The sequence below is a fragment of the Pelophylax lessonae genome, assembly GCF_965119305.1.
Source record: "Pelophylax lessonae genome assembly, chromosome: 2".
In the NCBI taxonomy this organism is placed as follows: Eukaryota; Metazoa; Chordata; class Amphibia; order Anura; family Ranidae; genus Pelophylax; species Pelophylax lessonae.
The window spans coordinates 545,224,152-545,237,436 of record NC_138769.1 but is presented as its reverse complement, the minus strand read 5'-3'; the positions used below and the strand labels follow the sequence as shown (position 1 = coordinate 545,237,436).

At 45.8% G+C, this 13,285-nt stretch overlaps 1 protein-coding gene across 1 annotated transcript in view; it reads right to left on the bottom strand.

Annotated features, from left to right (window-relative positions):
• The window catches only part of GTF2F2 (general transcription factor IIF subunit 2), a 501,983-nt gene that overhangs the window by 89,323 nt on the left and 399,375 nt on the right, over positions 1–13,285 (bottom strand). Inside the window, exon 8 of the mRNA XM_082244661.1 lies at positions 5,811–5,954. Within this exon, the coding sequence (XP_082100787.1) occupies positions 5,811–5,954 (144 nt within the window). The remainder of the gene's footprint in view (positions 1–5,810; positions 5,955–13,285) is intronic.

Genomic DNA, 13,285 nt, shown 5'->3' with positions numbered 1-13,285 from the left:
GGGGTCCAACCATCCCAAAGAGGGGCCCAAGTCCACCCCAAAACCCCCCAGGGAGAGAGTGGGGACAGCTAATCACCATACCAGGAACTGGATGGGCACCGCTCCAGACAGATCCCCTCTCTATCGAAATGGGGGGGGGCGTCGGAAAGGAGGAACGCTGCGACTCGTACGACCTCGAGAGGCGTTTATTTCGCAGGACAGCCCCCGTTCGGTGAGGTCCATGTGTAACCACAAACCGCAAGTCTGACCCCTGAAAAGACTTCGTAGCTGCCAGATACACCCGTATAGCCCCAACCAGATCCAAGGTATGCAAAGCAAATTCCTTGGGATGAGCCGGCTTGGAGCACAAGGAATGCAACACAATGTCCTCATACAAATGGAAGTCAGAAACAACTTTGGGCAGGAATGACAAACAGGGACAAAGAACCACTTTATCTCTACGGACCACTAAATAGGGAGTACGACAGCATAGTGCTGCCAACTCCAATATTCTGCGGCCTGAGGTATTAGCCACCAAGAATGCCTTCTGCTTGGACAACGTAGGTAAGGGAATCTCCAGAGTATTTTTAAATGGAGGTTTCTGGAGAATTTGAGAGTGCTAAATTTAAATCCCATTGTGGCAAGAAATACTGTACAGGTGGAGCCACATATCAAACCCCCTGAATGAAGGTACAAACTAAAGCATGCGTGGCTATGGGTAACTGAAAGAAGATTGCCAAGGCAGACACCTGGCCCTCGATGGTACTCAAGGCCAACTTCGGCTCTATCCCTCAGTACCTGGCTTTCAATAGCTAAGCCATTAAAAGCAGCGACTGTAAAGCAGGATGGTAGATAAGCCATTAAAAGCAGCGACTGTAAAGCAGATGGTAGATCAGCCGTTGGGATAACTGGTCCTCTCTGAAAGGTAGCCCCCAAGGGACATTTGCGGCCACGAGAATGATTGGAAAATCCTCGCCCTCGATTCCTGAGGAACTGATACTGGCCTTACCGTGACCCGAGGACGCCGTCTGCCAGAGGAGCCTGTGACCTCGCCACAAACCTCGGTATCCTCCTGTGGAGCCGGACCTGCTGAAGAAGCTGCATGCAGGACTGTGCAAACAGAACTGTTTTGAAGGTGGAAACACCAGACCCACAACCTGTATGCAAGTCGAGAGAGAGAACTGTCTGTGTGACAGCAGCTGGTAAATTACGGCCTGTGGTTCCTGAAGTTTGTCATGAGGAAGGACCACCCTGGTCAGAAATAAAAACAATTATAGGTAATTCAATTTCCTGGACAGGGATAGGGGGGACCTTAGGTAGTTTGGATGTCACCTGAACCATTGCAGGAATTATACCCACACAAGGAGACTCAGGGCCTAAAACCCCTGAACCAATGAACTCTGTCCCCCTACTTTGGAACCCCAAAAGGATCATTTCGTGGATCCCCTTGATGCTCACGAAGGAGGTCCACGGGGCCGGAAACCCGCAAAGATGTACCCCCACCCCAGTCATGGGTGAGGGCAGACCATGCTGAAGGGGTCTTGTCTGCGGGTCCAGAGAAGCCACCTCTAGGCATACCAGACCAAGGTTGCTTGGATGCTCCCGGGGAAGACTTGAAAGAGCTATTTCTCTTGTCTGCAGCCCTGAGAGCACAAAATAATTTTCTCGGGGCTGAGAAGGATGGCCCCCATCTGCGACGAGGCTACTTCCCACTTCTAGACTGTGGCAGGAAGGTACTCTTCCCCCCTGTGAGACCCTTAATGATGTTATCCAGAGTAGCCCCATACAAGCAATCGCCTTAAAAGGCCAGATCAAGAGCTTTCTTGGAGGCTTGGTCTGTGGATCAATTCTTAAGCCACAGCATGCGCCTAATTACCACCGCTGAAACAGAAAGCTTGGACAGCACAGGAGCTGTATCCAAGGCTGCATCATAAATAAACTGCAGCCCCTAGACCAACTGGTCTGCAAAATCAACATAAGCAGCAGGAACCTGCTCACTCCCCAGGTCATGACGCAAAAGCTTGGCCCATTCAGTTAGGGTCTGAGACACCAGGGCTGAGGCCAAGACTGGTTGCAATGCCAAACACCAGCGATAAAAAACATGCTGTGTGCCACAGCCTCCGCTTTCCTGTCAGCCAGGTCTTTAAAGGACAGGGATTCCTCTACTGGGATCATGGTTGCTTTATTCAACCTGAAAACAGGAGGGTCTACCACTGGTGGCCTGGTCCACTTTTTTAAAAGGGATTTCTCAAAGGGGTAACGTACTGATAAACGTTTGGGGACCACAAAGGGTTGTTTGGTTGCTCCCATTCCTTATACAGGGTTCATACACATTTTTACCAATAAAATTCCATGACTTTTCCATGACTTTTCCATGACTTCACGTAAATATTCATGACCTAAAGTTTCATGAAATGTCTATGTATACATGTAAAATAAGAAGAAAATCCATGTCACACCCAGCATATTTTTACTAAAATAAATGACAATCTTTGTAGTGTACAGTACCTCTGCAGTTAGGGTTTCCTTTCTGGATACAGCGTGACTCAAAATGGTCCCTTGTTTTACAGTGGATGAGATGGAAGCACCGCTGCCGCAGCTGGGAGCTGGTGTCACTTCAGGCGCACGGGTGAAAAAGCTGAGAACTCTGATGTAGGGGGGACTCTGGTGACCAGAGACCACTTTCCACAGAGTGAATGCACTAAGGAAGGAAGGGGTCCTGATATAAGGAGGAACCTTTATAACAGTGCCCCCCTACATCAGTGACCCCCCCCCCTCAGACTGGCCGGGCAGCACTCTCACTGACCTCCTCTTAGGTGCACCATGCTCTGGTTTTATCCTGTAGTCTCCTCTCCCCAGTCCACACATGTCTGACTAATCCTGTGATCCCCATCCCGACAGCACTCCCACTTTTGACTCCTCTCTAGACGCCCTCAGAGACTGCAGACATGATAAAAGACAAGAGATGGTCAGAGATTACGGACATGATAGAAGAGATGGTTAGAGGCTGTGGACATGGTACAGGAGGTGGTCAGAGGCTAAGGACATGGTACAGGAGATTTTCAAAGGCTGTGGACATGGTACAGGACATGGTTAGAGGCTGCGGACATGGTACAGGAGATTTTCAAAGGCTGTGGACATGGTAGAAGAGATGGTCAGAGACTGCGGACATGATACAAGAGATGGTCAGAGTGTGCGGGCATGATACAAGAGATGGTCAGAGACTACTGACATGATATAGGAGATGGTCAGAGACTGTGGACATGATACAGGAGATGGCCAGAGACTGTGGACATGATACAGGAGATGGCCAGAGACTGTGGACATGATACAGGAGATGGCCAGAGACTGTGGACATGATACAGGAGATGGCCAGAGACTGTGGACATGATACAGGAGATGGCCAGAGACTGTGGACATGATACAGGAGATGGCCAGAGACTGTGGACATGATACAGGAGATGGCCAGAGACTGCGGACATGATACAAGAGAAGGTCAGAGACTGTGGACATGATACAAGAGAAGGTCAGAGACTGTGGACATGATACAAGAGAAGGTCAGAGACTGTGGACATGATACAAGAGAAGGTCAGAGACTGCGGACATGATACAAGAGAAGGTCAGAGACTGCGGACATGATACAAGAGAAGGTCAGAGACTGCGGACATGATACAAGAGAAGGTCAGAGACTGCGGACATGATAGAAGATAGAAGAGCACTAGGGGGGGGCAGAGAGCACAGGGGAAGCAGAGAGCACTGGAGGAGCTGAAGGGCATGGGGGGAAATAGAGAGAATTAAGGGGGGGTTTGGAAAGCATTGCAGGGGGGTTGGAAGGCGCAGGGGGGTGGAGAGCACAGGGGGAGGGGGGGAACTGGAAATCACTGAGGGGGGAGCACAGGGGGGTGGAGAGCACTGGGGGAGCCAGACTAAGAGCACGGAGGGGGCTAAGAGCATGGGGGGAAGTAAAGAGCACTGAGGGGGTGGGGTTAATAGCATTGAGGGGGGCCAGCAAAGGAAGTTGTATAGGAGGGGGATGGGGCAGCTGCATATAGATGAATTGAACTTTCCATATTCCTAGTGCAGCTTCTGAGAGGAGGAGCAACAAGCATTCAGCGACATGAGGCATGAGGAATATGAAAAGATCAATTCATCTCTATGCAGCTGTCCCATCCCATCCCCCTCCTATCCAGCACACAAGACTCCTCAGGCACCTCACTGACCTTCGTCCTGCCACTACCTTCTTCACACGGAGATGCGGGTGGCCCGACGGACACCGGCCTGACACCCCCCCCCCCCCCCCAGGGCGGAGATGCGGGTGGCCCGGCGGACACCGGCCTGACACCCCCCCAGTGTACACGCGCCCCCCCCCCCCGCCCACTGGTACGCCCCTGAGAGCGGGACTAAAAAAATCATTTTAGGCCTGACGATTGCATAAACCCCCAAAACATATATTTTCTGAAACCAAACACCCTAGAAAAGAAAATAGTGATGGCTCAAATTTTTTTTATGTTGCACAATATTACCACAAATGTCTGGAAAATACAAAATATCAGTAAAAAATACACTAAAGTTAAATTTTGGGCACAAAAACGCAATAAATAAAACAATTTTTTTTTTGTAAAACATAAAAGATGAGGTTGCACCAAGTAAATTGATACCCAACACGTCAAACCCTAAATTTGTTTGCCTGTGAAATGGCGACAAACTTCCATAGGTGACACTTTAAAAGCCCCTACAGGTGATGAGTTTAGTGTTATGGAGGTGGTCTGGTGCTAGAAATATTGCGCTCACTCCAGTGTGCGCTGTAAAGTGTATGGCAATTAACAGTTTCGTGTGTAGGCGCCCCTGAGGCATGCATTTATGAGCGTATGTGCATGTATGTGAGGGGATTTTATGTTCTTGGGTGTAACTTAATTTCTATTACAATTGAAATTTTTTTTTTCCCCACTGAACTTTATCATCACATAGGGGACAAAAAGTCCCCTAGGTGATGATTTTTTTGGTGAAAGGGTTCACTTTATAAGTTATCCAGGGTGTAAAAGATCCTGGATGTTTCCCCTGTGCTCAAATTAAATGAATGCAGTGCAGATTGGACTTAAATAGATTCTTTCCCAGCATGGGGACCCGGAAGTGACATTTAACACGTTGCTTCCAGCAAGAAGGAAAGGAGAGGAGACGCATACCTGCTCAGCTCCCTTACGTCTACCTGGGGGCACCCACTATGCCGATCCCGGGCATGCAGATGGGCAAGTGCAGTCCAGGCTACATGGAGGGGGCACCCGTTACTGGGGGGGGGGGGGGTGAAGAAGCAATTCAGCAGCTGTGCAGGCACTGGACTGCTTCTGACAGCCAGAAGTTGGCTGGTCAGATATAAAAACACAAGCTCAGCGGCACTCCCTGTGTGTGTAAAACAAACCCCTCTCCCCCGCTTTCAGGTATGTATGACATGCGCACCTGTCAGCGAAAAGGTTAAAACTGACCCTTGATCACCTGTACCAGAAACCAGTCAGCTCCTATCTTTCATTTTCAAAGCTCAAATTAATAAGCTGAAGACAGAAGTGGGCTAGTTGCTTTTGACCGCTACTCCAGATTCTGTCTGCCGCAGTCTTAGTTAATTCCCCTCACTATACTTTCCCTTTTCTCTGAGTTTCAGTGAAATCTGGTGTGCGTTTGTATAGATTATAGAAAAGCATACTTTATATTCTTTGTTAACATCAGTTTAAAGGATCAAAGGACAGTTAACATAATACCACCATGGGAAGTTTACTACAGAATGTCAGCTAATGAAGAATCTATTCTCTACTAAACATCATATATTATGAGGTACTCACCACAGGCTGTTTTGTAATATCCACAAGATCTTTAAGGTTGTAATACTGATGCTTTTCAAAAGCAGAAAACAGCATGTCCAGAACCTGCTGCTTGTCTGCACGGGCACGTTTGCCGTCATCTTTTTTCTTCTTCTCGTAATCAATCTGTATATGCAGGAAGATATAGAAATTATTTAGGATTTTAATGTAAGGAAATTCTAAATAGACAAATGAAAATGTATACATATAAATATATTTATGTATTTACAGTATTAGACAAATCTCAGAGGTTGTCAGACCAGCCTAAGATATGTAGCAGTCACCAGAGAATAAAAAAATCACTATTCAAAGTCAGTATTCAAGTTAGGTAGCCAATAAGGAAGACATACTTTGGGAACAGCATCCTGATTATACAGAACTTTATGTCTAGGAGAACATGACGAGCAGGTGAAGTATATGGGATGGCCAATGAGGAAAGGACGTACTGACAAGGCAGAAAAGGAAAAAAACAGAAAGAAATAAGAAAAGCAAAAAAAAAAAAAAAATAGACAATGAGTGCTGTAATAGAGGAGAAGGTATAATTAAAGTGCACCTGTGCCCAGATATAGATATTCAAGATTATAAATATTCTAAGTGTCCTACTAGATAGGTGCTAGTTAGGGAGGATAATTTTCTCTGCCTGCTTAACAGGGGAGCAGCAGGTAAACCATAGTCTGCTCCATCTGCTTATCAGGGGAGCCTGGTTGTTAGGCCTGTTGCATGTGTCCATGTGTGATTCATCTGGGCTGAGGGAGTGTCCCCACTCTATCCAATAGGGGAGCCTGTTGGACAGTGGAGGAAACCCAGCCAGTGATACACAGGCCTTTGTAACTATCCCAGTGGGCATAAACAGTGGTGCATCCTGGGATATGTTATAAAAGCCAAGGGCACGTGACAGGGGTTTTTGGGCGGGAAGCCATGTCCCAGGATGAGGGTGATGGCTGTCGCTCCTCCTGTCTGTATGGAAGGTGGTCACAGGCGGTTGGCCTAGTGAGCCAGAAGTGCGGTGCTGAGCCAGGAGGTCCAGTGGATGCTGACAGTTGGAGTTGAAGGCAGAGCAACCTTGAGAAAAACAGTCTCCGTGAGTACCGGGAAGCTTGCCAGGGGTCTGCCCAGGAAGGGGATCACTCCAGTGGAGAGTTAGTGGGGAGGGGCTAGCACACACAGCAAGTTAGAAAGGGGGTGCCAAGTTAGGACCCTGAAGAGAAACTAAATCAAGTTAATATTCATTATCTTCACTTCAGTGGCAAGGTGAAGCAGCGGCCTTGCCGCACACACTACAGTCAGTTGTCCTCAGAATTGTGCATAGTTCATAATTGGAGTATCCCACTCATCCCTTCTCCCAAACCAGTTCTAAATAAAACACAAAAACCAAATCCCCTGGACTGTTCATTGTCTGAGCCAAGCATTTAAAGTGATAAGTTTCCACAGGCTGTTGCTACGGGTAACCCAGGGGAATCCAGAAAATGCAATTCTCAGCAGCCCTCTAGGGGGCAGTGCTACACAAGGAAGCGGTAGAAGAGCTTTAAAATAAGCCATCTCTGACCCGTCTAGCTGCATGTAAGTTAAAATATTTCATCCACCAAAATTTAACAGGCTAAAGTCAGGGTTAAACCTGACGAGATGACTAGGGTATGTTGGCTTAAAAACAATGTCAAAAACTATACCTGTATCTTAAAATGACACTGTCATGAGAAATTATGGGGGTTGGAATGGCTGGTGCTATTTAAAATACTGGCTGCTTAGCTGCGTTTGGCAGGTTTGAGACACAGATCCAGAACAAGCATGATGTAAAGGAGTATCCAAATTTCTTATCTCGTTTTTCTCTCTCTCTCTATCTATTTCTTCATAAAAATAATAAACATGTTATACTTACCAATGGTATTGCACAGAGCGACCCTGAACCTCCACTTCTGGGGTCCTCCTCTGGTGCTGTTTTCTAAGCTTCTTCTCAGTGTGCCATGATCGGAAGCCACTTCCTTTCATGGCGCACATTTGCGGGCTCGCTCCCGAGCTGGGCTGGTTCTCCCCATTGACACACACAATACGGACTGGCCCAGCCCCCACTCCCTCCTCACATGATTTGACAGGAGCAGGAGCCAATGGATCCCACTGCTGCCTCTCTGTCCTATGAGGAGAGAGAGACCTGCGCCACTGCAGACAGGCACAGCGTTAGATAGAGGTAAGGCTTGGGTAAGTGTTTAGGGGGGGGGGGGGAGACGATACTTTCACTGGAACATTTTGTGCCTTTAGAACCATTTTAAGGACTAAGCATCAGCATACAAGTCAAGGAAGGGAATTGCATTGGAGGCCCAGCCTAGTGGGAGCCCAGGCTGAGGTTGTCTCTTGCATTACTACACCACATGCATAGACGTGCGGCACTGGGGTTCTCCTTTTTCTGCTCTTCAGTGGTCATTGCAGCCAGGACAGCCCCCACTCCCTTGCCGGCATTCCTGCAGCAGTGGACACATACACTATCAACATCGCTCCCCAAACCACCACACGAGCCAGAGCGGCACACTAATCTTCCGTGGGTAACTTCAATGATGATCTGCTTCAAAGCAGAAATTGAAGCCATGTATAGTTTAAATAAGTATAAGTTTACGGTTTTACCAACCAAAAGGAGTTGTAGTTCTGCATAGCCAGTCTTGTGATTTACATATATTTTCTACATGGCACAAGCAGAAAGCCAAAACTATGGGGGAATTCTCATAAAGCTCTACTGACACTTCTAGGTTAGTAAGCCAAAGCTTAGACATGTGTCAGATTCAGGTAGTTCTGAAAAACTGCTGCTATTGCAGCACAAAATTCAAAAGGAATAACAAAACTGGAGGTAATTAAAGTGGTATTAACCCCTAGGCATCAATGGTACACAAATATGCGGCCCTCTCAGCAGGTGGGCCTTGGCTGAGAGGCCACATATTTGCATACCATTTTGCAGATACAAATGTGCCAAGAGCACATGCCCTGCGCGCTCCTGGCACAGTTACCAATGGCTAACAGAAGCTCCAGATTGCTGCTTGCGATCAGGAGCTTCCTGATTACGTGTCCCATGATCATAAACCCTGCCCTACCTCCCGGCATCTGAAACCCCTTAAAGGGCTGGGAGGCCCTGGCACAAAGGGGTTAAACTTAAAAGTAAACATTTATTATATTGCAACTTATCAGTGGTGGCTTCATTTGTTTTCTTTTTTAGGCCTTCTTTCCCTTATTTTCACCTGATGATCTGGCCGGCAAGTCTGCTGTTTTCAAAAGAACAAGCCCTCTCGCAGATGTAGCAGTTAGAGGGATGAGACAAACCATTTACCGACAGGGGTGCTTACAACTGATCGACTCTATTAATGTATGTAAACCATCTAACCCAACAGGGAAAAAACTTGTTGCTATAACTTCTTACAAAAAGTGTGATCTGGAGTTTGGCTTCTATTTGTTAGTGTATCTAAATCTGCTAGGACATCCAATACTCCCCTCCCCTTAGATCAACAATGCTGCTGTCCAAAAATGTCCCTGTGCTTCATCCAGATTAGTGTCTATAGAATATGGGAAGTGTGTTATTGGCCAGATCTCCAGATGAAAACAGAGGAAAAAACCCCAAAAAAAGGAAAATGAATGCTGTAAAAACATCAAATGATTGATAGGCTGCAATATATTACATTTTTGATTTAATACTGCTTTAAGACCAACTTAAACTTGGCTTACTCCCCCCCCCCCCCTCCCTTCTTCTTCCTCCTTCCCCTTCTACTGCCCCCCCCCCTTATCTTTTTCTTTCTTTCAGCTCAATACATATTTCCTCTTTTTATTCCATCCCCCTCGTTTGCTTGACCTGTGAGTTTAACACTAGTTTACCAGCTCCTTTCTACAAGGTTTAGCTTGATTCCTAGGCCTGCATCATGCTCTTCCCCCTAGGCGGCATACATGCGCTAGACCCCTCGGTGACTACCACGATGACCTGGGACTCTGGGGATGTCTCTCCCAACTCCCAGTAGCCGGCCATGAGATGGATGCCGGTGGGTGGGGGGATCTCCCTAGCTATGTCCTCTGGGCTTCCCGGTCTATCATAAGTCATAGTGCCTTCAACCGTTGGGGTCCAATGATGGTCTATCACCTCTCCACGATCTCTTATGCTGTCATGTTTGTGATAAATGCTTGATTTTGGACTCGCTGTTTGTAATATGGTATTGGACCACTGTTCCTTTTTCACACCTACTGTTGCCTTATTGTATGCCTTCATGTTTTACTAAATAAAGAATTTTGAAAAAAAAACTAGGCTTACAGAGACAGGCATGGTGCTCGTCTCTGCATGCTGTGCAGCAGAGCAGCATGTTTTGGCCACTACCCCCTCCCGTGACTAGTTGTCAAGGACACTGTCAGCTTCAAAGCTGACGGGCTCCTCGAAGCCATTGACAGCAGGCAGAGCCTGATGGGGAAAGCTAGTTCCCAATCAGGTCCGCTTTTCTTCTTCTACAGACAATAGCAGGCTGTCTGTCACAAGGGGCACTGACCTGATGGGGAACAAGTGTCTCTGAAATCCAAATAGTCTGCACCCACGCAGCTACAGAACTTCTCGGCTGCTGCACTGTCTGTGACAGCAGCCGTGGCGGAGTAGGGAGCTTAGCTAGACTGAGTATGAAGTGTTCATCGATCTCCATGTTTTGATGAACCGTGGTGTGTTAACACATAACATAACTAACAATACTTAACACACATGAGTTTATAAAATAAATAAAAAAATGTATGGAGTAAATGCGCCATAACTGTCATTTTATTGTATTGCTATTTGCCTTTATCCCTTTTCTGAATCAAATATTTGTATACTGTGAAAATATCTGTATTTAAACATGATTAATGTTTTGACATTTTGGTTCATAAAGTCATGTTTGCCACCCAGTACTACTGTCTGAATTGAATGAATTTGCTGAAAGCTATATAACTCAAGAGATGTGGCTCTCAGGACAATGTGGGTTAAGGACATCGTCTAATAAAATAAACAATGAAATATTTCCCACGTGTATTCAAACAATTAGCCTGAAAACCACACAAGAGAATGCTCAGCACTGTACAGCTTTACAGAAGGATCCAGCTTATAGCGAACACTTTACTGAGAAAACACTATACACAGAGGGAATATCTTTTAGGACCTTACAATTTATAGACAGGTATATACATCCGACGTAATTATATCTTCTATTGGCGCCAGCCATTTACCATCCACACAGCCTTGTTTTTTTTATAGCAAAGCACACCCAAAATGAAAAATCCAGGCTTAGGTGTTTACCATCACTACCTACTGAAGCGGTTATTAGTTTTTCATGGACAATAGCTATTTCCAACAGAAGTATTAATGTTAAACCTTAAAGTAGTTGTCTCATATACTTAGTGAAGTGACTGACCTCAGGTGATAGAGGTGAAAAATCCTCCTACATAAGTTGTATCTGTCTATCTGCAGTCTTCTCTAGATTCCTTTAAAGTGATTGTAAACCCACTTTGATGACTTTTACCTATAGGTAAGCCTATAATAAGGCTTACCTATAGGTGCTGTAAATATCTCCTAAACTTGCACCGTTTAGGAGATATTTACATTGCATGCAGCCGATGACGTCATCTGCGCATGTATTCTGAAGAAACGGCCGCCCATGCCATTTCTTTAGAGCTCTGTGCCATGACTGGCGGCTCCCACGCACATGCCCGGGATTGACGTCACGTGGCTCCGACCAGTAATACAGCCGGAGTCCGCAGACCCGGAGGGAAGATGGATGAAGATGGATGGGGCCAGCAACGCGGGCTTCGTTGCAGGTAAGTCTCACATAATGTGCTAGTATGTGGTGCATACTAGCACATTATGCATTTACTTTGCAGGGGGAAAAAAAGGAAGAGTTTACATCCTCTTTAAAGTGCTGAATTTATAAAGCTTGTCAGAGTTCAGAAAGCAGAGGACAGGCTGAAGTTACACTCTGCAGAGCTCAGTGAGGAAAGCTCTGAGAGCTGATTGGAGGGAAGAGACAGGAACAGAGCTGAGGCTGTCAATCAGCTGGAACTCCCTCCCGTCACCATTTTTCTCTTGGTGTCAGGAAAACTTGTCAGAAGTGATTTATGCTAATATCAGAGGAAGGAAGCAGTAGACAGTAGTGCTCTTAACTAAGACAAGTACGCACAATAGAAGGGATATGCTTTGTTCACATTTCATGTCTGAGGTTTACAACCACTTTAATTTAGTATCAGTTAAAACTGAGGGGCTACTCAAGTATAATTCTAACCCTCAAAGACAAAATTCATCCAATAATAGAAATAGGGAGCCCGTCAAAAGACAAAACAAGATGTGCATGAGAGCATTTTAGATACAGTGTTCTGTCTCAAGCTAATTTTGGAGATTTTATTAATCTTTCTCATTCTGTTTCCTATCCTAGTGACAGTGGACAGTTAGTAAGATGAAATCTCCCCCATGGGCACACAAGTGCCAATAAAACCCTTGCCGTGATTCTAATGCTTTTCCATGCAACCAGTTATCGTTCACTTGGGTACTAGAAGGCGGAGTGAATTTTTGTACCCCACATAATGCAAAGATGTAAACATCAGGTGGACACTGAACCCAGCTACATCCCATCCACAGACATTAGTCTGTGAAATGTTGCTACATGGAAGTGATACAAGTTTATGTTTATATGATATGCATGTTTGAAAAATGTAGTGAATCATATTAAGCAATGCATCATTTAAGATGTAAGCATAGCAGACCACAATATTTACTGTAACTTTACCTTTGATACTAATCTACAGGATATTTGCATTTGTCAGTGGCACTGTTATTATTACATTAGAGAGCAGATGGCCCGGATAAAACAAATACAGCCGATAATTGTAGAAACTGGCAACTGCTGCCTCATAGCCAGAAGCAAAGGGAACATCAGATGAGCAAGACTTCAAATATGAAAATATAACTGCAAGCAAATTGCTTACTAGAAGAAACACTTTAATCAGAATGTGTATGTAAATAATTGTCTAAGAGAAATGCGTTTTTACTAAGTAAAACGATGACAGGATATCGGTATAGGACATATAATTGTGCCAATGCTTCATAAAGTGAGCCCATTTATTGGTGGACACATTTAAGAGCACCATTAACTGCTCCATGCAACAGTACTGTGTCTAAGCATACATCATTCTGTTCCAGCCAGTCACAGAAGGGGTTGTTGCATGTAATTGGGGGTGCAAGCTTAGACCGGCCATACACGGTTCGAATCTCGGCCGGTTCAACAGGAACAGACCGACATTCAAACCGTTACTGGGCAGGCTGAATGTACCAAGTTGATCGATAAACTTGACAAAAACCAGCGTGCCGGGGGCCTCCTGCGATTCCTTTTCGCCCCCTAAACCGGGAGAAGACAACTGCTGACTCCAATGTCAGCACTGTCTGTATTGATGGGGAAATTGTGTGAATTTCTTTCCTGCAAACCGTGGTT